The 26,244-nt window shown below is 38.2% G+C and overlaps 1 protein-coding gene across 1 annotated transcript in view; it reads right to left on the bottom strand.

Moving 5' to 3' along the window:
- Positions 1-3,611: 3,611 nt before the first annotated feature.
- EDNRA (endothelin receptor type A) overlaps positions 3,612-26,244 on the bottom strand; it is a 33,656-nt gene continuing 11,023 nt past the window's right edge. Inside the window, exons 3-8 of the mRNA XM_062602850.1 lie at positions 20,988-21,115; positions 13,308-13,506; positions 9,531-9,683; positions 7,312-7,445; positions 6,818-6,926; positions 3,612-5,535 (exon numbers count right to left, since the gene is read on the bottom strand). Of these exons, the coding sequence (XP_062458834.1) occupies positions 5,395-5,535; positions 6,818-6,926; positions 7,312-7,445; positions 9,531-9,683; positions 13,308-13,506; positions 20,988-21,115 (864 nt within the window). The 3' untranslated portion in view covers positions 3,612-5,394. The remainder of the gene's footprint in view (positions 5,536-6,817; positions 6,927-7,311; positions 7,446-9,530; positions 9,684-13,307; positions 13,507-20,987; positions 21,116-26,244) is intronic.

A 26,244-nucleotide genomic window follows, 5' to 3' on the forward strand; every position in this document is an offset into this window, starting at 1 on the left:
TTCTGGTTTGATTTTGTTTGGTTTGAAGGTGGTTTTTTTTTCTGTAAAAGAATCAATATATTTTCCACTAGTAGTAGTACTGAACTGTAGTATTCATTTGTCTCAAGAGGGCTATGTGAGTGACCCTGAAATGTTTTCTGGTAGTAAGATTTAATTGTACTTCTGTATTGGAATGTGCTGTGTATCTGGAGATGATTGCTTTGTTAATACTGTGTGGATATTTGAAAGAAAGCTAATCCGGATGTATACTTTATTCATAGGCAATACCAAAGGGGCCACTGTACAACAATTTTTCAGAGGAAAAGACAAAACCTTTAGACACAGAGTTTTCAATAAGCATGAAGTGCGTCTGCAGGACAGTACAGTGGTGTCTAGCAACGATGGGTTTCTAATCTTCCACTATTTTAAAAATATATAGCAGAATGCATGTTCTCTTGGATAGCTTAGAAATGCTTCTCATTAATCTTTTTGGATGCTTGATTCAGTAACTTGTGGATTTAGTCCTTTTACTCCCAAGGACTAAGACAGCATGAGACTAAGGAAAAGGCCTTATTCTGAGATGCACCAAGTACTCCCAAATCACTGATTTCAGAGCAGTTTGCAGCTGCTCAGTTACTCTGAGAAATGTGGGCAGAATGCTGCTGAAGAATGAAATAAATTCCTTTTTCTTATCAGTTGTGACACTTATGTTGAGCTTCATTGTAATAATCTACTGTAACTAATGATACTGGAAAACTGTGATTCAACAGTTCACTCCAGAAGCCATGGTGTTTGTACAAGGAAAAAGCTGATTCTAGATGAGACACTAGATGTCATTTCATCTTCCTTTAGAGAAACTGGAGATGACCTACAATTTTTTTATTTAGTTCTTCATTTCCCACAGCTTGGATAAACTTTGTTTCTTTTAGAACTACATTTTAAACAGGCCTGGTTTGGGTTGGTTGTTTTGTTTTGTTTTTTTTCCTATGGAACTTGGGAATTATTTCTCTTCTGTAAACTTTATATGTGTCTTGTTTTACTCTGGTTTTGGAGATAATTGCCTTTATTTGGTCTTTGAAAGGGTGAGGAGTGCAGATTAGTAATACTTCACTGAGCCAAGCTTTGTACAACCGATTGTCTGGAAGAAATTTTGCAAGGTGATGTTCACATGCAGTCTAAGTGTGTTTCTTCTAATGAAAATGCATGCTTTGTCTCAAGGACATTCATACAAACTCAGCAGCGTTTGAATTTGTAGCATGTTTTCTCACAAGCTGAAATCCGTAAGGCTTCATGGAATCAAATGATATGGTAACAAGGTTGTGATAAATATGTAAATGATGAAAGAGAAACAGCAAAAAAGCAAGTAATTCCACAAGCAATGGAACTTACAAATCCTGGTTTCCAAGAATTTGTGTGTTGTGGTTTGATTCTCAGGTGTCTTACAAGTTGCAAGCTCAGATCAAAGCTTTTTCTGCATCTGTAATATTCATGCATCTATCACATGAATTTGTGGAGTACATATAAACTCCATTTCAGCAATTCGCTACATAGAGCACAAGTAGGATCTTGTTCTTTACGCATCCTGCAATTTTTGTGAAATTCTCTAGAGCTTTATAATGAGGATAACTCTGTTCTGTATAATTTATTGAAATTGGGTAGGGAGTTTACAGTTGTTTTTGAAATATGAAGGGACAGACAGGCAAACACCTGAAACTGACGGTTATTGAAAGCAAAAATAAATATACTCAGACACAAGGGTTGTGTAAGCCTCGTTTCACAGAACTAAGCTAACAAGTCTATCAGGTGAGATTTATGAGGAATGACTGCATAGGTACTTCTTCCTATAGCACAGGAGCTGGCTAGGTCAGGTCTCAAGCACAGAGTTTCATATGTAAATAAATAAATACAAATATAAGTGAAAAGTATGTATCTTTGAAGCACGTAAGTATAAAATATACCAAAAAGGAAATGTTTTGTAAGGTAGTTTGAAATAAAATGCATAATGAAAACAAGGTGAATAACTGGATTTTAAAATAAATGAAAACTCTGCAAAGTGTTTGAAGTAGAGATGTGAGACTGGATGGAAAAGGACAAAGTCAATGAAATTTTACACTGACTGGCCTGGAAAGAATTCATAATTATGAAGTCCACAAAAAGATGATTGTGATAGTTAAATGGATTTTGATTATGATGAACAGATGTTACAGAAAGTCTTAAGAAATTAATCTGAATCTTGTGGAATAGAGATCCTGTCAGCTGCAGACAAAATCTAGGCTTGCTTCAGCTGAGGGGAATGCAAGACAGCAGACATACAAGCATATATAAGAGGAGAATGGAAGGGTATTTGTTTTGGATAGTTGTTGTCATATAAAACAGAAAGCAGCTTCTGTGCAACAGCAGGGGAAAATCCCAGCTAAACCTACACTAGTTTTGATGCACAAATTGAAATGCCAGAGAACTTGGCAGGAAAACCTGTTAAAATTAAAACCGGTTGAATTTCAGAATTGTGGAAGACTTTTGTTGGTTCATTTGGAAAGGCAGCTTTTTCAGAATTGAGGGTAGATACAATACTGGGAGGAATATTTAACATTATCCGTGGGAACAATAGGACAGAATTTTAGAATTACCTTCGTAAATTTTACAGAAACAGTTTTCCCCTCACCATAACTGTCATATCATTACAGCCTTTACCCTTATGATAGGTTTCTGAGTTGGAGCAGCAGCCACCAGTGCAAATACAAAAAAGCATGGGCAAAATAGAGCCTGAGACCTCCCAGGACCTCACTTGTCACTGTTGTTCAGGCCCTGTCTCTTTCCACTGGCTGGAGGAGGTGGAACAAGGATCACCAATGAGTTTTGCAGGCTTTGATTCCTGACTAAGCTTCCAAAAAGCGTTCAAAAGCATTCTAAAAAAGCCACCTTTCACATCTGTTATGTGAAACACATAACATCTTTATTTATATCACATCTTTATCCTTTTTTTTTTCTTTTTCTTTAGTTAAAAGTTTTATATTTTATAATGTTGCCTCTAAGGTCAGTCAGGTCTCTGGGGAGGAGGAAGATGTTTTTTCTATCTGGGCTGAACTGGCTTAAAGTATGCTTTGTGTGTGCACGTGCATGTATCTTTGACACATAACAGAACCAGCTACTGGATTGAAAGCAATAGATGCTTGAAGTGTTAATGCTGGAAAGAAAACTGTTAGCTTCTCATGCCTTGTCATTGGCACCAGTGCTGATAAAGCCTAAAACTGATCTGTTTCAGGATCCGAAACTTTTGCAGGTATAGGCTTCTTCTTGTAGAAGTTGGAAGTCCTAATTTTTCTGGCTAAGATTGTCTCTACTGCTCACTGTCTTATGCAGACAGGCAGAAAAGATATCTCTGAACAATCAGGTTATTGATTTGGTGGTATAGTGTGAATTTTTTGTTCATCTGTCAGATAAATAGAAGAGGGGAATGCACATAAAACTTTTTTCCTGCCTTGAAATAAAAGAAGGGGCACTTTACAACTTAAATTCATGCCTCATGTCTGTTTTCTCTTTACCTTTATCATCTGCCCAATAGATTCTGTCAAAGGAGCAGTGAAGGTGTCAGGATGTAAACAGACTCAGTAATTCGACCTTCTCAAAGGAAATCATTGTTAGTCATTTACTATGATTTTTGATACAGTTTGAGGATGAAAAGTTTTGAACAAAATTCACCCAAGTCTCATTCAATACCATGTTCTTAGGCACTACTACAGAGTACTGTCAGAAGACTATTTAGGTTGATAACACAGGAACAGAAATTTGTATGTATTAATACATGCATATATGTCACAGAGACAAAAGCACACAAAAATACATTAACCGATTTAAATAACTCTTTTTTTTTAATACACTTTAGAAGATCTATGTGAATGTAAACATTTGGGAAACTTGTGCAGCAGAAGTCACTGTAGGCACTAGCATTTTGACCTCATAAATAAAAATACGCAGGATTGTATCTTTCACTTGAAATGCGTTGGATGTTTATAAAATTGTGGAATTGTAATTACTGCTTCTTAGCCTGGCACAACGGATGCTACAAATTTCCAAGCAGATTTGTGCACGAGGCTTCTTATATACGACACCACACTATTTAATTCCACTACTCAATGAAAGGCTACCTATTAAAAATGTTTATAGCCAAACAAGGAATCTCTTGCCATGTAGCCATAATGGATGGATATAATATGTAAATCACCAGTTTACGTGTATGCAAGCAATATTTTCTATATATTATTCATAGCATTTGTATGGTTAACAATGCTAGTAAACTATCAAACCTCATTAAAATCTTTGAATGTTGTGAGAGTAAGGCAAAGACCTTTGTAAGCATAAGGCACAAAATGTCCACATCCAACAGTTACAGACTTCCACAGTTCTGCACTCACTATGACTGCAACCTCATGTTCACAATGTATAAGTAGTGTTGTGCAGAGTTGTTATGATACTAACCATATTCTCAGAACTCTTTGGACAGCTTTAATGTTTCACTGTGTTCCACTGACACTCATTTCAACTGAGATTTAATGCAGCTATAGCCTAAATAGATTAATAGGTACATATAGTTTAAGAATTAACATGGTAGGTTAATTAAAAACACGTTTTAAGGTGCCCCTTTATGGGCATCTTTCATTCTTTTTGCTGGTATAGATTATGTTTATTTTGTATAGAACATTAGAATAAATAACACCATATAGTACTGTATTATTAATACCTCCTTTTTTTGGTATTAATCTGTGCTTAAGTGCCAAATGTGATGCTACTTTAAATGTTCTCTTCCTATTTTTCAGTACTGAAGTGCTACAAATGCGAACTGCCCAGCTAATGTCCTGACCCACTGTAACATAAGTAAATAAAATACTGTTTTGGACCAAAACATTTTCCAACATAAACCTGAAAAACAACAACAACAACAACATGCAAAACATACTGGTGCATGGCATACATCCAGTGCACAAATAAAAATTAAAAGACAAATGGGCAGAAAGAAATATATCCACAGACAGATTCCATTATGGTATCTTCTGAAAAATTCCAGACTGATAAATTCTAGGTGATAATCAGGTGAAAAGGTTGTATTGTTACCAATCACAGGCACTGGACAGATCCTGCTTTGTTCAGAAGAGCAAACCACTGTGTAGTAGTCGTTTTTTTGTGTCATAATAACATCAATATCCTTTTCAGAGACAGAGTTACCATCCAGTGGCTTTCAGTTCACAGAACATCACAGTTACAGTCACTCAATCTACTCAGTCACCTCTAGAATTAAGTATAAGGGTGCACATGTCTGAACTGATTATGGAACCGTCACTGGGCTTCCTCTTGAAATAGCTTTGTTGTGACTTTTTTTTTCCTGTTTGATTCTGAAGTGGTCTCAAGAGTCCTTAATTTTCAGTTTATGCTGTCTTTATGGCTGCTTCGATCTGTATTGTGATTGTTTAGTTCTTGATTTTTCCACTGAATACTTGTTCCATTCATGGGCACTGAGGTCACTAGACTTTTAGACTGAGAGCAGCAACAGCAAAGACATGACTGGAAATGAAAAAAAGAGATAAAAGGTTAATACAAACCTATCAGCTGTGCAGACTGGCAGCCATATTTTTTTTTCAGAAGTGAACAGACCATTCTAGCTGAAGGGAGTGATAGCTGCACTCAGGCATATTTTTTATCCTAGGATGCAAACAATTCTTGTTATTCAACATAATAAATGCAGCAAATTAGGCCTGGTCTGTGGAAAGATTGCCTGAATTATTGATCTTGATACTAGAAGGGAAAGAGTAAGCTATGATGAGAAGCTGAGAAGAATTAAATAATAACTGAAAATTCTTTAAGTAGAGTTGTTGGATAGTAATATTATTTGGAAGGACAAATGGGAAGAATGAACTAATGATATGAAAAGCAGCCTGGTAGTATCCACTGTTACTTCTCCCTCTCACCTGAGGACAAGTTCAGATATATTATCCTCTCCATAGTTCCCAAATGAAGTAGGGGACTCTAAAAAGCAGAGCTGACTTCTTATTTATCATGTTAGAATAGTTTGCAAGTCAGAGCAGGCTACAGTCAAACAGTTACTCCCGATTCTAATAATTTATTATATTTTTTTTTCAGTAGCTTGAGTTGGCTATTTGCAGACTAAAAGTTTAGTGGTACAGTTCTGTTGTGTTTTGGTTTTCTTTTCAGATAAAGCTATTTCAATCTTTGTTTTCCGTTACTTTATTTACCACTATATACTCTCATTTTCTTTATTTCTGTATTGCCTTTATTAGGTGAATGGGGACTTGCACAGGCACATTGTCACAAGGAAATTCTTTTAGCCTTAAAATATGTTTTCATGTGTAGGAGCTGGAAAAAAAGCCATAATGCCTATTAAACTGCCAAAATCAACTCAGGTGCCTGTTTTAGTATTCAAGCCTGAAAATTTTAGTTGTTTCAGATTGTTTAACTGCAAGCAGCATGGTGTCCTCTGTATGTGCTGTCTTCATCTTGAGTGGGAAACATGTAATCAGCCAAATTCTATTTCATGAACATGTCACATGCAGATAAATAGTACTTACAAAAGCATGTCTGTATCAGTCTATATGTTTACATATGAGGACTGTGTCAAACTTATTTACTGGCTTAATATTTCAGATAAAGTGGCTAGTTCTGTTTTTAGTTTGGTATGTGTTACGTGAGCTGCTAGTTGGTAAACTAGGCAATTTATAATCCTTCATTCCTTTGCTTGCCTCTTCTCCCAGTGGCTAAAATAGATAATAAGTAAGTGACTTAATACAGTTCATTAACTGGATGTACAATCTTATCAAGAATATCTTACCTGGAAACAGTTTTTAAACTTCTTGCTCACAAAATACAGAGCTATTGGGTTTATGCAAGAGTTCATGGTTGCCAGGTTGATGCTGATATAATCCAATGGTAGCAAGAAACTAAGCAACAAAAGAGAAAGCCAAACATTTAAACTGTTCATATACTGTGCTTTTTGTGGTTATGATCTCTTCTGTCAGAGAAACTAATTCTCTTTTACCTAACTCCCTCAATCCAATCTTGTACCATGCCAGGTTATTACCTGTCTCACAGAAATTCACAAAAGCCAGAGGACAGTGATTACAATGGTAACAGACAACATTTATTGAAATTATGCTACCCTATTAAAACTGAAACCCCTGAAACTGGATGCAGCTGAAAAAGAATAAAGTGTTTGCTCTTCTAACACCAGTTGCATGCACAATGACATTTCTCACATAAACTCCAAGTGTGCAGCATTGTATTTTTTTCAGTATAAACAATAGATGGGCATAGAAAATTAAGTACCTGAGCAGTTCACATCTGCCGGGGTCTTTTTCATTGTATACCATTTTCTTCAAAATTCGGCTCAAGTGGAGAGGGAACCAGCAAAGAGCAAAAATCACTACTAAACAGAAAACGGTTTTTGCAACTTCTCGACGCTAGAAAAAGAAAGTATTTATGACTGAGTACCTAATTCATATTGGTAGGTGAATGTAGTATAGTGATGTTGGCAGCAAAGTAAGTAATCTAAATAAAGCATGCAAAGATTCCCAAAGTGCAGCTTCCAGACTACCTGATGTCCCTTAACTGTTTTTTTTCTGGGGCTTGTCATGTTCTTAATTCTGGTCATCCTCAATAGAACCTGCTCACCATTGAGACCAGAGCAGCTGGAGCACACAGGTTATTGCCAGGACATTGTCAATATTAGCCAAGGAAAATCCTTTATTTTCTTGATTAACTTGGTTACTTCCCCAGCCTTTCCCATTCTTCTACACTGGATTAGTTTTCTGGCAACCCCTCAGATAAACTTCTTCCTTCAGAAACATGCATAATCGGCAAGAATACTTTTTCATATATGAGGGAAACTGAGATCACACCTGCTTGATAAACCCCTTGCACCTAATTCTTGTTGTGGGACAATCTGTAAATTCAAGGCATCTATATCAACTGGCAATAAAAGTTCCATTGAACCACATACCTAGTCAGGATGTCAAATTCTCCCCAATGTATTATTTAGCATTTAGTATGCATCATGTTACATAAAGGGATACTGCACAATATATTAATTTTCCTATGTGATCATTGCTATGTGATCTGGATGTTCTTAAGTACGTAGTTCCTCTACAAACAAAATTTCAAAAATGTCTGTTTTACAATTTAATCTCATAATACTTAGGAAATCATTTCAATTTAATGGGTATTTTATATGGCTGTAGAGATTTACAGATGTTTTGGTGGGTTTCTGACAATGCATACCAGTGGTGTTCGGTAGGCATGGATTTGATAAGGAGAAGCATATGAAGGAGTAAGAATGCCACTTCCAAAACTGCCACTATAATGTAACAATAATAAGCATCACAAGGCTTTGTCATTAAAAATCTTAAGAGTCAAATGTGTGATTACAGTAAGCTGTGTTAGGAGTTGAATATGACTGTTTGTTTCTTTTTTCTTGTAATAGCCATTTTTACCAAAATATGAAAACGATTGTGACTGGACATTAATGTGGACAAGGCTGTAGGTAAGGAAGGAAGGAAGAAGGGAAAAAGGTGATAGTTAAAGAGACAAACATTGGTAAAATGTGGCATACACTCTGAGTAGCTTGATGGGCTCTGCAGGTCAGTATGGGAAAGCTGGAGGGTGGATTCCGCCACCCACCCTGTACATACCATTCTAGTTCTAATGGGTGGAGTAGCTTGTGTGTGGCCCTCGGACAGACTGTGGTGGAGGCCCTGGGGCCCTATGAGGGGAGGATTTTCCCATCTTCCCTGATCTGGAATGAACCAGCAGTGCAGAAACCTCACTCCGCTACTGAGGGAACTACTTCAGGAGTTCACATGTGGAATGTGAAATAAAGAGTGGCATTTGAAGGGCTGACATTAACACAGGGGAAAAGCCACAGATTGTTTTAAAATTTCAGTTCAGAATTAAACATCAGTGTTGCAAAAACAGCAGAGTGAGTGAGATCTGGTGGTTCTGTGAGTGACTTCACTCTATGATCATTTGCTTGTACTATTCTCCTGTTGCTCTGTACAAACGGCTACAGCAGTGGTACTGCAACAATGCAATAACCCTGAAAAAAAAATCCACTTTGTTTTAAACCAGGTTATTCAACAATTGCTTTTTATATGAAACTAAACTTGCATATCAAAGTGTGAAAAAAGTAGGGAGGACCCATGGAATCATATCTTTTTGAATAAAAAGAAACATCTTTTTTTGGCAAGTCTTTGTAGCTAGATTTCAAAGCGTTTAGCCAGTAGTGATTTGAGGTTAAAGTGCAGGAGAGCACAACTGTCATACATTCTTAAGAAAAGAAACTGGCTAGTTTCCCAAGTGTGTGGTCTGCGGTACTTCCGTATGCTATGATTTAGTCTTGTATTCTGGGATTTAAATAAATACGTTAACTTCAGAAATAACCTACATCCTCACTTTCTGTAATTTACTGTATTCAAATTCACTTTGAACCATTTCTAGGCTAACCCATAGGGAGAAAAGTGTTTTAAAACATTGGCGTCCCTGATACTTACCTGCTTAAGGTGTTCACTGAGAGCAATTCTCAAGTTGCTGTTTCTTCTGTTTAACATTTCACAAGTCATTAGTGTATAAAAGATGGCAGTACACGCCAGCGGCATGCAGAAATAGAAACCAAACAGCCACCAATCCTTTGCATCTTTGTAGAACTGTAGATAAGGTAAAGAAAAGAGAAGATATTTTCTTATGATTCAATGGAAAGTACCACAGAAAGGTCTTGGAAAGAGTGACAGTAGGTATGCTGGTCTATTGGTAAACACCACAAATTATGTAACATTTCTTACTGTCAATCTCTTTTGAAGTAACAACAACTGGGAATTGTGGCAGTGTAAACATTTTTTTTTACCTCACAGATAGCCTGCCTTGCAACCTTTGTTGCAATCTGTAATAGGTTGGCATTAATTTTGTTTATGTTTTCTGAACATTTACACCCCAGTTTCATGAATCCAGTTTCATGAAAAAGACATGCCAAAACATTAACTGTCAGTTTGAGATAACAAATCTTACTAAAAGCCTGTCTCAGGAAATGCCATCTACCTCTATGGCTTCTGTCCTGATTCCAAAAAAGGAAAATTCAAAATGTCTTGTAGGTTTAATCACCTTTTGTTATCAGTGAAAAGATTGGTAGTTGGTTTGCTTATGTACTGAGCAGACAGGAGCCACTTCATAAGTGTTGTCTGATATATGCGACGCTTAGGATGAGGTGGCTTCTAGTAGTACAGTTACTTTTAACCCTTTTCCTGCCATGCATACCATTTGCCCTTTGTGACAGGACACCAGGGGACTTGATAAAGTAGCAGTACTTGATGTGTAATTTGAAGTGTTAGCTGTGATTTAAGATGTGGTTCAAGTTAGTATATTTATGTATTATAGGAAATACTACATTTAATGAAACATTTAAATTACTCTTCCTGTAAATGATTATATTTTCAGACTTGAGAAAATATTGTGTCTTGGGTTTTAACTTTTATGCTTGGCCAAAGTGTGCACTGAAATATGACATTTTAAATACTTCCTGTCTCAATGTTATTAGTCACTGAGATGGATGTGTGTAAAAGGGAACCTTCTTTCTCATACTCTTTCCCCTAGCTTGTTTATTCCTAGCGGATGTGCTCTTGTACATCACTGTTCCCACACCAAATGTCAAAATGCTAGTAGCTGAGGATTATATGAATCCTGTCTGTAAAACCCAAGCTTTTGACATGTTGTTTACATTTAAAGCTGAATGGTACTCTGAAGGATTAAAAATGTGGGTGCAGTTAACAGGCTAATATTTAATAATGTTAATTTTTAAATCTGCTGTAGTTACACAAGAAAGTTGACTTGCTAAGAAAAAGGGAAGGCTTTTGATTTTTTTCCCTCTGCCTCAACAAAGTTAGCCGCTTACAGAGCTTGCTAATTTAGAGTATGCTGCTGATATCTAGTCCAAAACCCCACCTCACAGGACATTCTGAATTGTCTTGATTAGCTTGTTTCCTCCTTCTCATTAGCCTCATCCCTGTGTGAGGAGGGGCTACAGTTTGCTGCATAGTTGCACTCTCCTTGGGAGCAGAATTTTCCCCAGTGGGAACAGTGATTCTGCCAGGAGAAAACCAGAAAACAATATGCCTCATATTTGAAGAGTTTGTACTGAGGGGAAATCTAATTACAACTCCTTCTGCAGAGAAAAGGATTACAAATACATGGAGACAATTATCTTTTCCATGGCAGATTTCTCCAAGTCAGCCTAGAATCATGTTGGTTGGGCAGCACAACAAAATGCATACTGTGTATAAAACCTACATGAAAATGTCTGTAAATGATTAATTGTGGAATCCGAGTTTCACAAAGCTTACATCAAAGCATGAAATTGGGTTGATTTATGAGAAGTAGACATTCTTTTGTTTGTCTTGAAAGCCCACATGGAACTGATTTGCTACAGGAAATGTGCATTTTAAACAAGTTTCCTAGCGTGCTCAGCCTCTTGGGAATCGTGGTCTAGCATGAATCTTTTAAGTCTTTCAAGGATAGCTCTAAACATGAATAAAGCTCCTATTAAACAAAAAGAAGTTAATCATAAATCCTTCCCAAAGTTTAGCAATTTTTTATTGTGGTGTTTGTGGTAGTAAATACTATAGTTAAGGTTAAAGTGAAATTTCCATTTTAATGTTCCGATTGCACTTGCTTGCAATGCCTTGAAATGCGACACTCTGGTTCGACCGACCCATCCAACATTTACTCTCAGCTTGGACATAATTGCTGGTTTGTTTCCTTGAAAAGCAAACTGGTATGGGGAGATTGGGAGCTTTTGAATTATACTGAGAAAATAAGATACTAATTATTGCTAATAGAACAAAACAAGCTATTCTACTTACCACATTAAGAATAGAACAATAATTAAAGTTAGTATGCCTATGGGAGACCTGAACTGTAGAGTTTTGGAGAAGAGAGAAGAGAAAATTATTTTTTATTAGAGAGAGAAGAAGTAAAGATTGTCCAGGCACATTTGTAGAGAGAAAACAGCATTACAAAAAGGAAATTTGATGCAGTATGCATTTCATAAATCATATTCTTGGAACTAAAGTATCTACAGTCATATAGTCTGAAGAGTTTAGAAACAAAGATATAGGAACTTCTGGGCAACTCCACTCTATCTCTGTCTGCATTAATTATTTCCATTAGGGAATTCTTTTTGTTTTCTCTTGCAATTTTCTCTTGATGTTTTTGCTATCCCTGCAGTCTGTGTAACCCTAGCAAAGTCTGAGACGTTTCTCTGGAAAACACCATCCATACTTTTTACTTTCTAAATTTCCTGCTTCCATTTTGCCCTATCCTTCCCTATCCTAGCCCAGTAAAAGGAGAAGTGCTAGGCGCTCAAAAAAAGAGGGAGTTTCCCTCAAAACTAAAGAATTTGCACTCTGCCTTCTCTGAAACAAAACAGAATATTACTTTTCTTTATTACTGGGTGAAAGGTGGCTGGCTCTTCTTTGGGTTCACAAAGGAAAAACTAAGATACCACTTTCCTGTTTTCTCAGTGTAAGGTCAGGAGGAAAATCACTATCCCCTTATGCAGTAAAGATACATTAATTCTGTAGTGACTACTCACCTAACTTCCTTTGAACAAGCTAATGTGGGTACTGGCAACTGGTAAGTGGCAGTAGCAGTATGAAGGCTATAAAATGTGCCAAAGAAGCCTGGTGTTTCTCAGGTACTTCTCTTGCTCTTGAGTTGTTCTATCTAGATGACAGCTAGCGGTGCCCAAGCTACCTAGGTTGGAGATGTGAGTCTGACAGATTTGTAGCTATAATTATTTGTAAATAAAAGGATTATTCTCTGTTTGATTTTGTAAGTGCATATAGAACAGGAAGAGTTATGCTAGAGGATGGCCCCACCCTTTCCTTTGTCTGCCAAAAGAGCTGGTTACTGCATGCAAAAGGATGACTAATCATGGTAAAACATGGAGTTTGACATTTACAGGCTCCAAGGTGGTTTACCTGGAAACAATACTTTCCAAGGCACTGGCTACCATGGTACATCTCTTGACTGTACTTGAAGCAGGCCTGCATTGCAAAATTCTGTATTAAGAATCCTCAGTAGTGAGGAAATGAATATGTTGTAAAGTCCCATTTAAGATCTCTAGCTGAAAATCAGGTCACTGTAATGGAAGGATCCTCTTTTCACCAATATACATTAGAATACATTTTGTACTTTAATGGATGAACAAAGTATATTATAATCCAATATCTAACCTATACACTCTGGATTCCGAAACAATAAGAATGAATGTTACTTACCAACATAAAACTATTTGTAGGGTTCAGCATGCAGGTAACATAACCTTCATCCTTGTATCTGAAAGGTACCACAGCAAAACCAATTGCTTCTGGTATAGCCAGTATGAAGGACAGAAGCCAAATGGAAAAGATTTCAATAGCAGTGATCATAGGGATTCCAATTCCCTGAACACGGCTCCAGGACGCAACTGCTCTATACCTGAAAGACACAGGCGTAAGTTTCCAACATTCAGTTTCTTCTTTAAATTCAAAGATCTAGGTTTAATTTTATATATTAAGTAAAATCCTAAAGCTGACATCTTAGACTTGTATTGCTTATTTTTTCTGGCTGTTCCAGGGGCTCTGCCAGCTATCAAGCCACGTAGGGCACAGCAGAGCACATCAAGGGGGGGATGGCAGAGAGACAGCTGCAACTGTTCTGCACAGGATTCCATGGAATTCTTCTATGCGGACTATACTAATGATTTCTAATTAAAATAGGCAAGGTTTGTGAAGACAGATTATATCTTTTACTAGATCAACTGACGTAATAAAAGAAAACAAGCTTCCAGGCACGTAACTCATTCTAATATATACAAACCAGCTATCTCCTTCAGCTACCTCAGCTGTAACAGCAGTGCTACCTAGAATGAAGTTGTCAGCTTCCGTGCAATGAATACTGTGAAAGTACTCTTCATGAAATGAAAATGCATTTGTTCTATTTACACTTCAATCTTAAATATACTGGTTTTATGTAGCACATTCTGTATTTCTATTAGACTACAACTGAGTGCTAGTTAGGACTGACAGCTGTCTCAGCCTCTGCATCATCTTTCTGATAAGAAACTGAAGTGAACAGCTAAGAATTCTGTAGATGGCAAACTCAACATATTTTCCCACTACTTTATCCCTTAGATAGCAAGTTTCTTTGTGAAAAAGTGGAATTATTTAAATCTGCTTTCCTATATGTATGCATCTCATAACTGTAATAAACTTGATAAAAGGTGGGAACACTTAAAGAAGTTTCAAATACAGCCCATACAGTTCTCTCTTTTCTTTTTCCTCTGTTTATCTTCTCTGACCCTTCAGTGCTGGAGTATTCTCGTTACCATGCTGCAGCCTTTCCCCCTTTCAGGAAACAAGAACTACTTGTCTGCCAGTTTTCATGGAACTTGTAGAAATTTATTAGCTTTGAGACCTCAACCTCTTTGTCAACTCTTGTCAAAAGATTCAAAAATTGTCTGGAGAAGACTGATTGGTATACAACACAGAGTACAAACCAGTCCATAAATAACATTTTCAGTAGCAGGCATAACTGCTGTCTAGCAATAACTGCAGTGATCGAGTTGCTTAGCATTTCCAACAATTTAGCAAAGACACTGCTATCTAAAAATGATAGAAAGGACAAATATTTTTGACCCTGTAATTATCTCACATGCATGCTGGAGAACTTTCTGTCACTAGTGATGAATCAGTTTCTAAAATGCTTATTTTACTTCCCCCAAATGATAGCACCTTCCCATTTACAATTACAGTGCTCCATGGATATATCATGACATCCATTCATCGAATAATCTTCTTAAGTTGAGGAGAAAAAAAAAAATCAAGAAAGGTTGCCTGTCTGCTTTAAAACCTGTCAGAATAAGAAGTCACTGAGGCAATTATAAATTGTAAGGAACCATGTCACAGGTGTACTGTGGACATATTCTCAGTACATCACTGTACTGTATGTATATATGAAGATTTTGAACATACTAAAGCAAACTACATTTTCGACTCCAGATTAAAAATAAAATAATCTTCTAAAAGCATCCTTATCTTCAAAGAATATCAAAAAGGAGGGAGGCAATGGTTCACTCGTGGGAAAGAGGTCTACAAGACTGGAATTCTGATAGCATCAAAACAAATAAATTATGCTGAGATAATTGAGAAAGTAATGTTCAGCATTGTATCTTCTCACACATATTTATAAATATTAAAATTCAAATTTAATTTTAAATAATTTATAATCTTCACATACTTCATTTTACCAAATATCAAATTTTGGCTTTAATGGCTAGATGGAATATTCATAGAAACATAACCTTTCATACAAATATTTGTGAACTTTGCAAACTCAACAATGAATTTGAAGTTTACTTTCTACTGCCTGGCAATTTTACAATTGGCGCCATCAGCTGCACAAGACACAGGGTACAATCTCATCCTTGACTGAGTGACGTTCTTACCGAATAGGAGCCTGTAGACTAGATATTTTTCAAGTAAAAAATGTAGATTGTGTTGTGTCACCTGTGTAACTATGTAACTGACAGCAATGGCTTGTAAATTGTGAATCCATTTCTCTCCTTTCTTGCATTTCTGGGTTACAGCTGGTTTGTACATGAAAAGATCAGTATGCACAGCAGTAAGGATTTGGGTCCTGTGTGTATTTTATTAGCCCTTTATTCAGCTCACAATTCAAGTAACTATCAGATAAGAAATTATTGGCTGAAGAATTTTATTAATGGTTTCAGCTAAAGCATAAGAAGCTCAGTAATTACAGCAAAATTTGCTGAATGCATATTAACCTACAATTACTTAGTCTCTTTATTCACCGCCCTAAGAGTGATTTGAAAGACAGTGGTAGTATAATTTTTCAGGTGGGTGTTCTATGAGTTATGTAAAATATAGGATCTTTGTCTAGCTGCAAACCTCCCATAATTAAGAGTGGGAAATACTGAAGGGTTTATTTCCCTCATACTTAGAAAATACAGTATGTTTGCCAGGGAACTGACATAAAATACAAGCATCATGCATTGCAATTAAAATTTCCCAATCTAAAATTTCTGTGTGTGTGTTTTGTTTTACTTTTTGCTCTTTCTTTCCCTTTTGTCTCCAACCTTGGTTAAAATATTCAGTTCTTTTCCAGATAATTTCCTTTTCTCTGTTTAATGGTGTGATCAGGTTGGACGGGTTGCTTTGAGCAACCTCATCAGTGGAAGGTGTCGCTGCCCATGGAAGGGGTTTGGAAGTAGATGATCTTTAAGGTCCCTTCAAACCCAAACCATTCTATGATTCTCTTCTCTATCTCCTTTTCACTTTCTGCTGTTGATGCATGTGCTGTCAATTCTATTATATCGTGCCCTTCAGTTACTCTCTCGTTTTCTTCTTCTACCTCTTCTGTTTTTAGCTGTGTATTCCAACTTGCTTTTCATAAACTGCAGTCCCTCATTCTACTTATATTTGGAGATGCAAGGTATGTACAGGGGATCATTTCGTCATGAAGTACACATACATACAATTAAATATTTTGTACTCCTATCTATTTATAACTTGCTTAAAGCATTTCTTTCAGAAGGACATCCTCTCTGGATCTGAGAGCAGGACACCCTCACACTTCCCTGGTGGTTTCTTCTTATGGTTAATCACTCTCATTGTTAAAAATGTGTACCTTACTTTCATTTCAAATTTGTCTGGCTGAAACCTCATTCTATGTGTTCTTATTATATCTTTCTTTGCTAAGCTAAAGACCCCATGGATATCTGTTACACCATCTGTATTTCAGTACTTGGATATTATATTTAATTAGCTTTTAAAGTATCATTTGATAAGCAAAAAATTGAGATATGTAAGGCCACTGAATCATTTCTAATGCTTTTCTATACCCTCTCCATGATTTCATTATTCTTTGGTAAAGAGTAATTCTAGAACTCTAGTTAGACTTACATCATTAGTGCAGAATGGTTGTGGTTTTTGCTGTGGCCCAAATTAGTTTCTGGAACAGTTAGGTTGAATTTCACCATAGTGGTATCTAATCAGAATTAAAAAAGAAAATTTATTTTGGACCTTATGAAGTGAAATCAAACAGTGTATGAAAATTAAATTATGGGCTACAGCTTGTCTGTGGACTGTCAGTCCTCCATGCCTGCTGTCCATAAGAATAGGTGCTTTTGTTTCCTATTCGTTTTGACTGCATCAGAAAATTAGTTGTTCAAATGGATCAGTAGTATAACATATGTCTGTTCTGCAAGTATCATTGGCACTTTATAAGAGGGAAAAGCGATATAGAAAAGATAAGAGATGTAATCAAGGACAGGGATGTTGTCCAGAAAGCTAGGGACCAGGTTAGGAAAGCTAAGGCCCAGATAGAATTAAACTTGGCTAGGGATGTTAAGGATAACAGGAAGGGATTCTATAGGTACATAGTGAATAAAAAAAAGACTAGGGACAATGTAGGCCCCCTCCAGAAGCTCTTGGGAGAACTGGCTACCCTGGATTTGGAGAAGGCTGAGGTTCTTAATGACTTCTTTGCCTCGGTCTTCACTGGCAAAGGCTCTGACTGCACCACCCAAGTCTTGGAAGGCAGACATAGGGATTGTGAGAATGAAGACCCTAGGCCCACTGTAGGAGAGGATCTGGTTCGAGACCATCTTAAGAACCTGAATGTACACAAGTCCATGGGACCTGATGAAATCCATCCACAGGTCCTGAAGGAGCTGGCGAATGAAGTTGCTAAGCCACTGTCCATCATATTTGAAAAATCATGGCAGTCAGGTGAAGTTCCTGATGACTGGAAAAAGGGAAGTATAACCCCCATTTTCAAGAAGGGGAAAATGGGTGACCCAGGGAACCACAGACCAGTCAGTCTCACCTCTGTGCCTGGCAAAATCTTGGAGCAGATTCTCTTGGAAGGCATGCTAAGGCACATGAAAAACAACAAGGTGCTTGGTGACAGCCAGCGTGGCTTCACTAAGGGGAAATCCTGCCTGACCAATTTGGTGGCCTTCTATGATGGGGCTACAGAACTGATGGACAGGGGTAGAGCAGTTGATGTCATCTAACTGGACTTGTACAAAGCATTCGACACTGTCCCACACAGCATCCTTGTCTCTAAATTGGAGAGACATCGATTTGATAGGTGGGACACTCGGTGGATAAAGAGCTGGCTGTGTGGCTGCACACAGAGTTGTGGTCAATGGCTCAATGTCCGGCTGGAGACCAGTAACAAGTGGTGTCCCTCAGGGATCGGTGTTGGGACCGGTCTTGTTTAACATCTTTGTCGCTGACATGGACAGTGGGATTGAGTGCGCCCTCAGCAAGTTTGCTGATGACACCAAGCTGTGTGGTTCGGTTGATACCCTGGAGGGAAGGAATGCCATCCAGAGGGACCTTGACACACTTGTGAGGTGGGCTGGTACCAACCTCATGAAGTTGAACCATGCCAAGTGCAAGGTCCTACACCTGGGTCGGAGCAATCCCAGGCACAGCTACAGGTTGGGCAGAGAAGAGATTCAGAGCAGCCCTGCGGAGAAGGACTTTGGGGTGTTGGTCAATGAGAAACTGAACATGAGCTGGCTTCAGTGTGCACTCACAGCCCAGAAAGCCAACCGTACCCTGGGCTGCATCAAAAGGAGCGTGACCAGCAGGTCAAAGGAGGTGATCCTGCCCCTCTGCTCTGCTCTTGTGAGACCTCACCTGGAGTATTGTGTGCAGTTCTGGTGTCCTCAACATAAAAAGGACATGGAACTGTTGGAACAAGTCCAGAGGAGGGCCACGAGGATGATCAGGGGACTGGAGCACCTCCCGTATGAAGATAGGCTGAGAAAGTTGGGGCTGTTCAGCCTGGAGAAGAGAAGGCTGCATGGAGACCTCATAGCAGCCTTCCAGTGTCTGAAGGGGGCCTATAGGGTTGCAGGGTAGGGACTCTTCATTAGAGACTGTAGTGATAGGACAAGGGGTAATGGGTTAAAACTCAAACAGGGGAAGTTTAGATTGGATATAAGGAAATTCTTTCCTGTTAGGGTGGTGAGGCACTGGAATGGGTTGCCCAGGGAGGCTGTGAATGCTCCGTCCCTGTCAGTGTTCAACACCAGGTTGGATGAGGCCTTGGGTGATATGATTTAGTGTAAGGTGTCCCTGCCCATGGCAGGGGGGTTGGAACTAGATGATTTTAAGGTCATTTCCAACCCTAACTATTCTATGATTCTATGATTCTGTGATATGAAAGAAAGAAGTCTGAGTACTGTGTCAAATCCCAATAAATTTTTGTCTAGTAAAAGAAATTGAAATAATGCTTTACTAGATCTTTTAAATACTTTTACTGAGGATTGGAGGATGGCAAATGTCACGCCGGTCTATAAGAAGGGAAAGAAGGAGGACCCGGGTAATTATAGACTGGTCAGGCTTACCTCCATCCCTGGAAAGGTGATGGAACAACTTATTCTTGACACCATCTCTAGGCATATCAAGGATGAGGGGGTCATTAAGAGCAGCCAACATGGCTTTACCAAGGGGAAGTCATGTTTGACCAACCTGATAGCCTTCTATGAGCAAGTAACTAGGTGGATGGATGACGGTAGAGTGGTAGATGTGGTTTTTCTTGATTTCAGTAAGGCATTTGATACTGTCTCCCACAACATCCTCATAGATAAGCTAAGGAAGTGTGGGCTTGATGATCAGGTAGTGAGGTGGATCAAGAACTGGTTGGAACGAAGAAGGCAGAGAGTTGTGGTCAATGGGGCAGAATCTAGCTGGAGGTCTGTGACTAGTGGAGTCCCTCAGGGGTCGGTGCTGGGACCAGTGCTGTTTAATATTTTCATCAGCGACCTGGATGAGGGAACTGAGTGTACCCTCAACAAGTTTGCTGATGATACTAAACTGGGAGGAGTGGCTGACACACCAGAGGGCTGTGTTGCCATTCAGTGAGACCTGGACAGGCTGGAGAGTTGGGCGGAGAGGAACTTGATGAAATTCAACAAGGGCAAGTGGAGAGTCCTGCATCTGGGGAAGAACAACCCCATGTACCAGTACAGGTTGGGGGCTGACCTGCTGGACAGTAGTGAAAGGGAAAGGGACCTGGGGGTCCTGGTGGACAGGAGGATGACCATGAGCCAGCAACGTGCCCTTGTGGCCAAGAAGGCCAATGGCATCCTAGGGTGCATTAGAAAGGGTGTGGTTAGTAGGTCAAGAGAGGTTCTCCTCCCCCTCTACTCTGCCTTGGTGAGGCCACATCTGGATTATTATCTCCAGTTCTGGGCCCCTCAGTTCAAGAAGGACAGGGAATTGCTTGAAAGAGTCCAGCGCAGAGCCACAAAGATGATTAAGGGAGTGGGACATCTCCCTTATGAGGAGAGGCTGAGGGAGCTGGGTCTCTTTAGCTTGGAGAAGAGGAGACTGAGGGGTGACCTCATCAATGTTTATAAATATGTAAAGGGTGAGTGTCAGGATGATGGAGCTAGGTTTTTTTCAGTGATGTCCAGTGACAGGACAAGGGGCAATGGGTGTAAACTGGAGCATAGGAGGTTCCATGTGAACATCAGCAAAAATTCCTTTACTGTGAGAGTGACAGAGCACTGGAACAGGTTGCCCAGGGGGGTTGTGGAATCTCCTATGTTGGCGATATTCAAGGCCTGCCTGGACAAGCTCCTGTGTGATGTACTCTAGGTTACCCTGCTCTTGCAGGAGGGTTGGCCTAGATGATCTTTTGAGGTCCCTTCCAACCCTTGGGATTCTGTGATTCTGTAAAGATAGTTACTCCAATGGCTTCATTTATACTTTGAGCCACAGATGTGGTGCTTTGTTATAGCCAGGATACCAAAAAAACAGAATGTAAATTACATCTGTACTGTCTGCCTGCTAAGAAGACCATATTGAGTGCTCCCAGTTTTAAGAAAACTGCAAGGGCAAGAACAGTGTCCGTCAAAAGGGTAAATCATACTGTACCTGTCCACACTAAGGGCACAGAGATTAAGGACTGTGATTCCCACCGATGCCTTCTGTATAAAGGGCAGGAATTTGCAAAGAAACTGTCCAAATTCAGAATCTCCAAAAGGCCATTTCTGAGCAAGGAGCTAAAGAGAAGATATAAAATAATCAGAATATTTGTAACTTATCAAGTATGCAACAACTGTAATTATTTCTTTTCTTAGCCACAGCCATTGTAACCATGAATTCCCTATACCTCAAGCATATCCTTAGTACTGTGAATCTGAGAAGAAATTGCTACTATAGAAGCACAAGAGGGCAAAAGTTTAAACTTAGGTGTAAACATTGTACTGTTCTAGTCACAACTTGCATTGTTAAAAATTTTTTATTATTGCGCTTCAGTCACCAGTACAGAATAACAAAAGTCTAACTCAAGCCTGTCATAAACAGTTGCAATTACCATAGCCCAGAACCAAGCAGTACAAGCATAACTCAGTTTATAATGAAATTTCTCAGAGCTAAATTCTCATGCTGCACGCAAGTAGATTCTTGTCATTGTAAATGTACCACTATGTAACTCATGACAGTATTCACTGCCAGATCCTTGAGTGTGTGGAGAAAATATTGTACATACATAATTTGTTCCATATTATGTTTTAAAGGACTAGCATCACATGTACATCTGGCCTGTACTAAAAGGCAATAGAAAAGCATCCATTTAGAAAACACATGAGTGACTCGGTTTAGGTTAGTATACCCAGGGAGGCATTATAAAACAAATATGAATGTGTTCATTCATGTGAATAGATGTGAATGATTGCACAGAAACAGTAGTCTTTACATCTGTAACTGTTAAAGCTCTGAGCAAGTATACATTCAAAATACAGGATACCAAATTATTCAGGATAGTAAAATCCGCAACTGACTGCAGTCACAGAAGATCTCCTTTTACAGATTACGTTCAGTGAAAGTAAATAAGTGAGAAATTAAGACAACACAAAATACTGAGCTCTAACTTATCTGAATTCACTCAAGAAAAGGATCTTACAGTCACCATTAGTTCTTTTGCAGAAGAAGAGGGAAGAGTCACTCTTGCACTATTGCTTTTTTAATCCTCCCAAGTTTCTGCTACTGAGCCTTTGTAAGGTGTAGGATATTGAATAAGAGATTCTTTGTGTAATATATGCCAGCAGTTCTTATGCTCTTATCAACTTCTGTTAAAGCGATTGCGTAATTTAAAATATTAGATCTGAAATGAAAATATAAAGTTCATCAGCCAGATAAGTAACTGTCAACATCCTACTGGCTGTTTTGCCACATTTTTAAGGGCAGTAAAAATAACTGTGGATATTTAATCTGGATTACTTAGAAAAATGTCTGGAAATCTGGATAATTCATAGAATCACAGAATGGTTTGGGCTGGAAGAGACCTTAAAGCTCATCTAGTTCCAGCCCCCTGGCACAGACAGGGACACCTGCCACTAGACCAGGTTGCTCAAAGTCCCGTTCAGCCTGGCCTTGAACACTGCCAGGGATGGGGCAGCCACAGCTTCTCTGGGCAACCTGTGCCAGTGCCTCACCACCCTCACAGGGAAGAACTTTTTCCTAATATCTAATCTAAATCCACCATCTTTCAGTTTAAAACCATTACCCCTTGTCCTATCTCTACGTGCTCTTGTAAATAATTAACTAATTATTACTACTGTGCAGTCATTAAGATTTATATTAAACCTCACTGAACAAAAGCTAGAATGCAGAATATTTTGATGGTACTGTTTAGATTTGGGAATGTTTTTATTTGCTTCAGAGAAAGACAACAATCTATACACTATGGAGTAACAATTGTAAGCCAAACCTAAGCTTCCGAAAGCTTCTAGAACCTTATCTTAGTGAATTTTTGAAGATAGTTGGATGCAGACCTGGGACAGTTTTATGCAACTAAAATAGATTTAAACTTCACAACAGTTTTATTTTCAAGCGCATGAACTGGAGGTAAACTGGTGGCACAACAAGCATTTCAATGGATACAGTATGTGTGATGTGCCACAGTCTGGCTATCCCTGGAAAGAACACAAAATGGAAGAGAGAGCAAGGAATCATACTTTCATCTGCACAAATGTGTAAGGACTGAAGTCACTGCATTCTGCATGCAAGAATTAGTTGTGTTCTTTCAAGGATAAACACAACCTTTGAATCACATATTTTTAACATTTTTTACAGTTAAAACTGACCAAGGATTATATTGTTTGGAATATGATTAAATCAATAGAATTTTGAATTGTTTTCAGAGTTCAGTTTCTTGCAGATCAGTTCTGCCAGGCCATTTTCATACTTGGGCAGACTTCTTTGCCTATAGTCAGTTCACATTTTGAAAGTTATCTTTGCAGCTACAAGGACCAGAGAATTTTGTTAATAGAATCTTGGGCTGTGGAACACACTCATCTAGTAAGAGTGGGTGGATTCTGCTGCAGAATTAGAAAAACAAATTGTGGTTGTATCTCAGAATTGCAGTATTCAAAGTAAACATGTCTTATTTAAATTACTGTTAAATTGAAACACACTAATACACACTGTCTTTAACAATATAGAGGTTAACTAGGGGGAGTTAAAATCCACATCTGTATTTATCTCAGTTAAAGTAGGAGTTATCTTTCTGTTTTTTCACACGTAATATTTTCAGAGCACTTTGCTGTAGAGTACAGGATGTTTATTACTGAATGCCAGATTTATAGGAATTCATCTCCTCTTCATTGTCAGTCCTGATCTGGCTTTTTCACTTCCCCTCTTTTTCATAGTCATTCATCACAATGCTAAATTACATGTGCTTTTTTTCCCCAAAAATAATACGTCAAAAATGCTGGAAGCAGCTATATGTACCACATGTTGCCTCTGTCTCTCTGACACCGTATTCATATTGTCATTTGGTTACTTCCATTTCAAGACACATTTTAGCAATTCATAGCTTTCAGCCAAGGGGGTGGGTGTTAATGCTATTAAGTGTTAAAGAGAAAAGGTATTATGGTAGGCATTATATGTTTTTAAAGGATTATTTTTTCTCTTCAGCTGAATATTAAAATGAGATTTCTCAACATAAGCTATGGGATCAATACAAGTTTGTCTCCTATTTCTTGAGAGTGTTAGGATATCACATAAATGTGGTTTTCATTTGCTCTTGTTCTGTTACTGTATGTTGCTGTGTGTTTTCTGGCATACTGAGAACTCTTGCCTTCTTCAAGGAGAGCTGAGTATCTTATTTACCATCAATACCACAGCAGAAAAAAATGTGATCACCTTTGCAATGGTATTCCAGTTTAGGACAATCATATTTGGTGAAACCAGATCTTCCCTGTGCCAGAAGGCTGGAGAATGAGTGTATCACTAGGACTGATGATTTAACTATTGTCAGTACTTTCAGTAACAAAGGTAATGAGATTATACCTGCCAGCTGTTGGTCAGTTCCTCTGATTTTTAACTGTATTTATAGCCTGAATGAAATACACTGAAAGTTCCCAGCAGAATTAGTTTCTAGGAAGATACTTGCATGGCATTTTTTTGCCTTTTGCCTAGAACTCTTGCATGAGACTTTAGTTTATGTCAGGGCTGTAGAAAAACCTTTGAAAAAAGAAGAGGCCATCTGAATCCATGGTAATTGTGCAATCAGTTGTGGTCATATGGAATTTCAGCTCGACTCCTGCCTTGGGTAAAATCAGAATAGTTTTCAGGCACCACTGAGTGAAGGCTACATTATAAATGGCATTGCCAGGGAAAAGAGGACTTAGCAAAATTTGGTCAATCCCTTGTGCCAACCAGTATCCCAAAAGTGATTAATCATCATAGATCACACTTGAAAAGGCAACAGAAAGACAGCCACCTATTCACTTATATGCAATGGCTGTGGCTGTAGCATATACCCAGCAATAGAAATGAACACGCACTTTATAGCAACAATGAAACTCTGTTACTAAAAGGCAAATATTAGCTTCAAAACCAAAAGTGTTGTACTTGAAAAAGGTTCACTAACTCATTACTCCTCACATGGAAGCTTTATCATGGTTCCAGTATGTACACCCCTTCCTCAAACCCCAGGAAGTTATCCTTTTTTAAGATTAAAAGTATTTTATTCCTTTTGTTTCTTACACTTTTCCACTAATTGAAGTAACATCAGTACCAAATCATTAGACATTCTTTTCAAGTTGATTTTAATAAAAATTACTGGGATCGTAATTAAGTTATTTGATTTCTAAGATTAACTTTGCAATCATTTCCATGGGTATACTCCATTATCATTCCACATCAGTTATGCACTCATTACTTCCCCTTGGATCAGGTGCCAGTTTTTAATTCAGTAGATATTTTTAGTTGGCAATTTTTTTAGTACAAAAACTTCAGAGGGAAATAAGACATTTATTTTGTATTTAAAAAATGGGCCCAGGAATTTAATTTAATTAGTCCCGCGTTACTTAGACACAATATAAGAACTGGGACTACTGGCTCTGCTCTTCCAGTGCTTTTGCATGTTTTAATATTCAAACAAAATGAGTATAATATTTTAGCAGATTACATTTTCTCTCAAGGCACAAGGATAGGAAGAATCAGGCTGATTACCCCAACTGGATCACAGTTGTGCTTTTGCAAACCCACTCACAAAATCTTTGAGGTTTCAAAATAAGACATGTGGCAAAAGAAATGCATTTTTCTCCTTGTGCAGTTTGCAATTTGGGAGTATTTCATACAGCTCAGCTGTGGTGCAATTCCTGAGTGAGGAAAGAGTGTAGTCAACAGTGTATTTTTACAATAAAATCAGAAAACAACATTTCAAGGTTCTGCTGTTGAACTTAAAAATCCTCAGCAAAGTGACCAGACAGCCACAGCTTCTTTGAGCATCCCCCCTTCTCTGCTGCTTTATATGGGCTCTTTGCCCTGACGTTGCAGCTTGAAGCAAACAAGACAGCAGCACTGAGAACATTCCTTTGCAATGATTTTTAAATGTCATTCCGTTGATTTTATTCTACTGCTGTTGCTATTTTCTAACCCCCATTAGTATGCTAGCCGATGTACAAAACATTAAGTCCCTCTGTGCATCCCAAGCAATTTATATATAGTCTAAAAGAGAGAATGTTACAATCCAACCATGAGTATCCACCAACCAGTACATGCTTATGTGCATCCACAGTGTTTATCTGTGTGTTTATAGGCAGATGATGACCCTGGAGCTCAGCTCAAAATAGATGAACTGGGTTAGGTGCTGGTTGTGAACAGGCTCTGACCTGCTCTA

This window comes from Pezoporus occidentalis, unplaced genomic scaffold (assembly GCF_034315485.1).
Source record: "Pezoporus occidentalis ecotype Australia unplaced genomic scaffold, CSIRO_AGI_Poc_V1 ctg79, whole genome shotgun sequence".
NCBI lineage: Eukaryota > Metazoa > Chordata > Aves > Psittaciformes > Psittacidae > Pezoporus > Pezoporus occidentalis.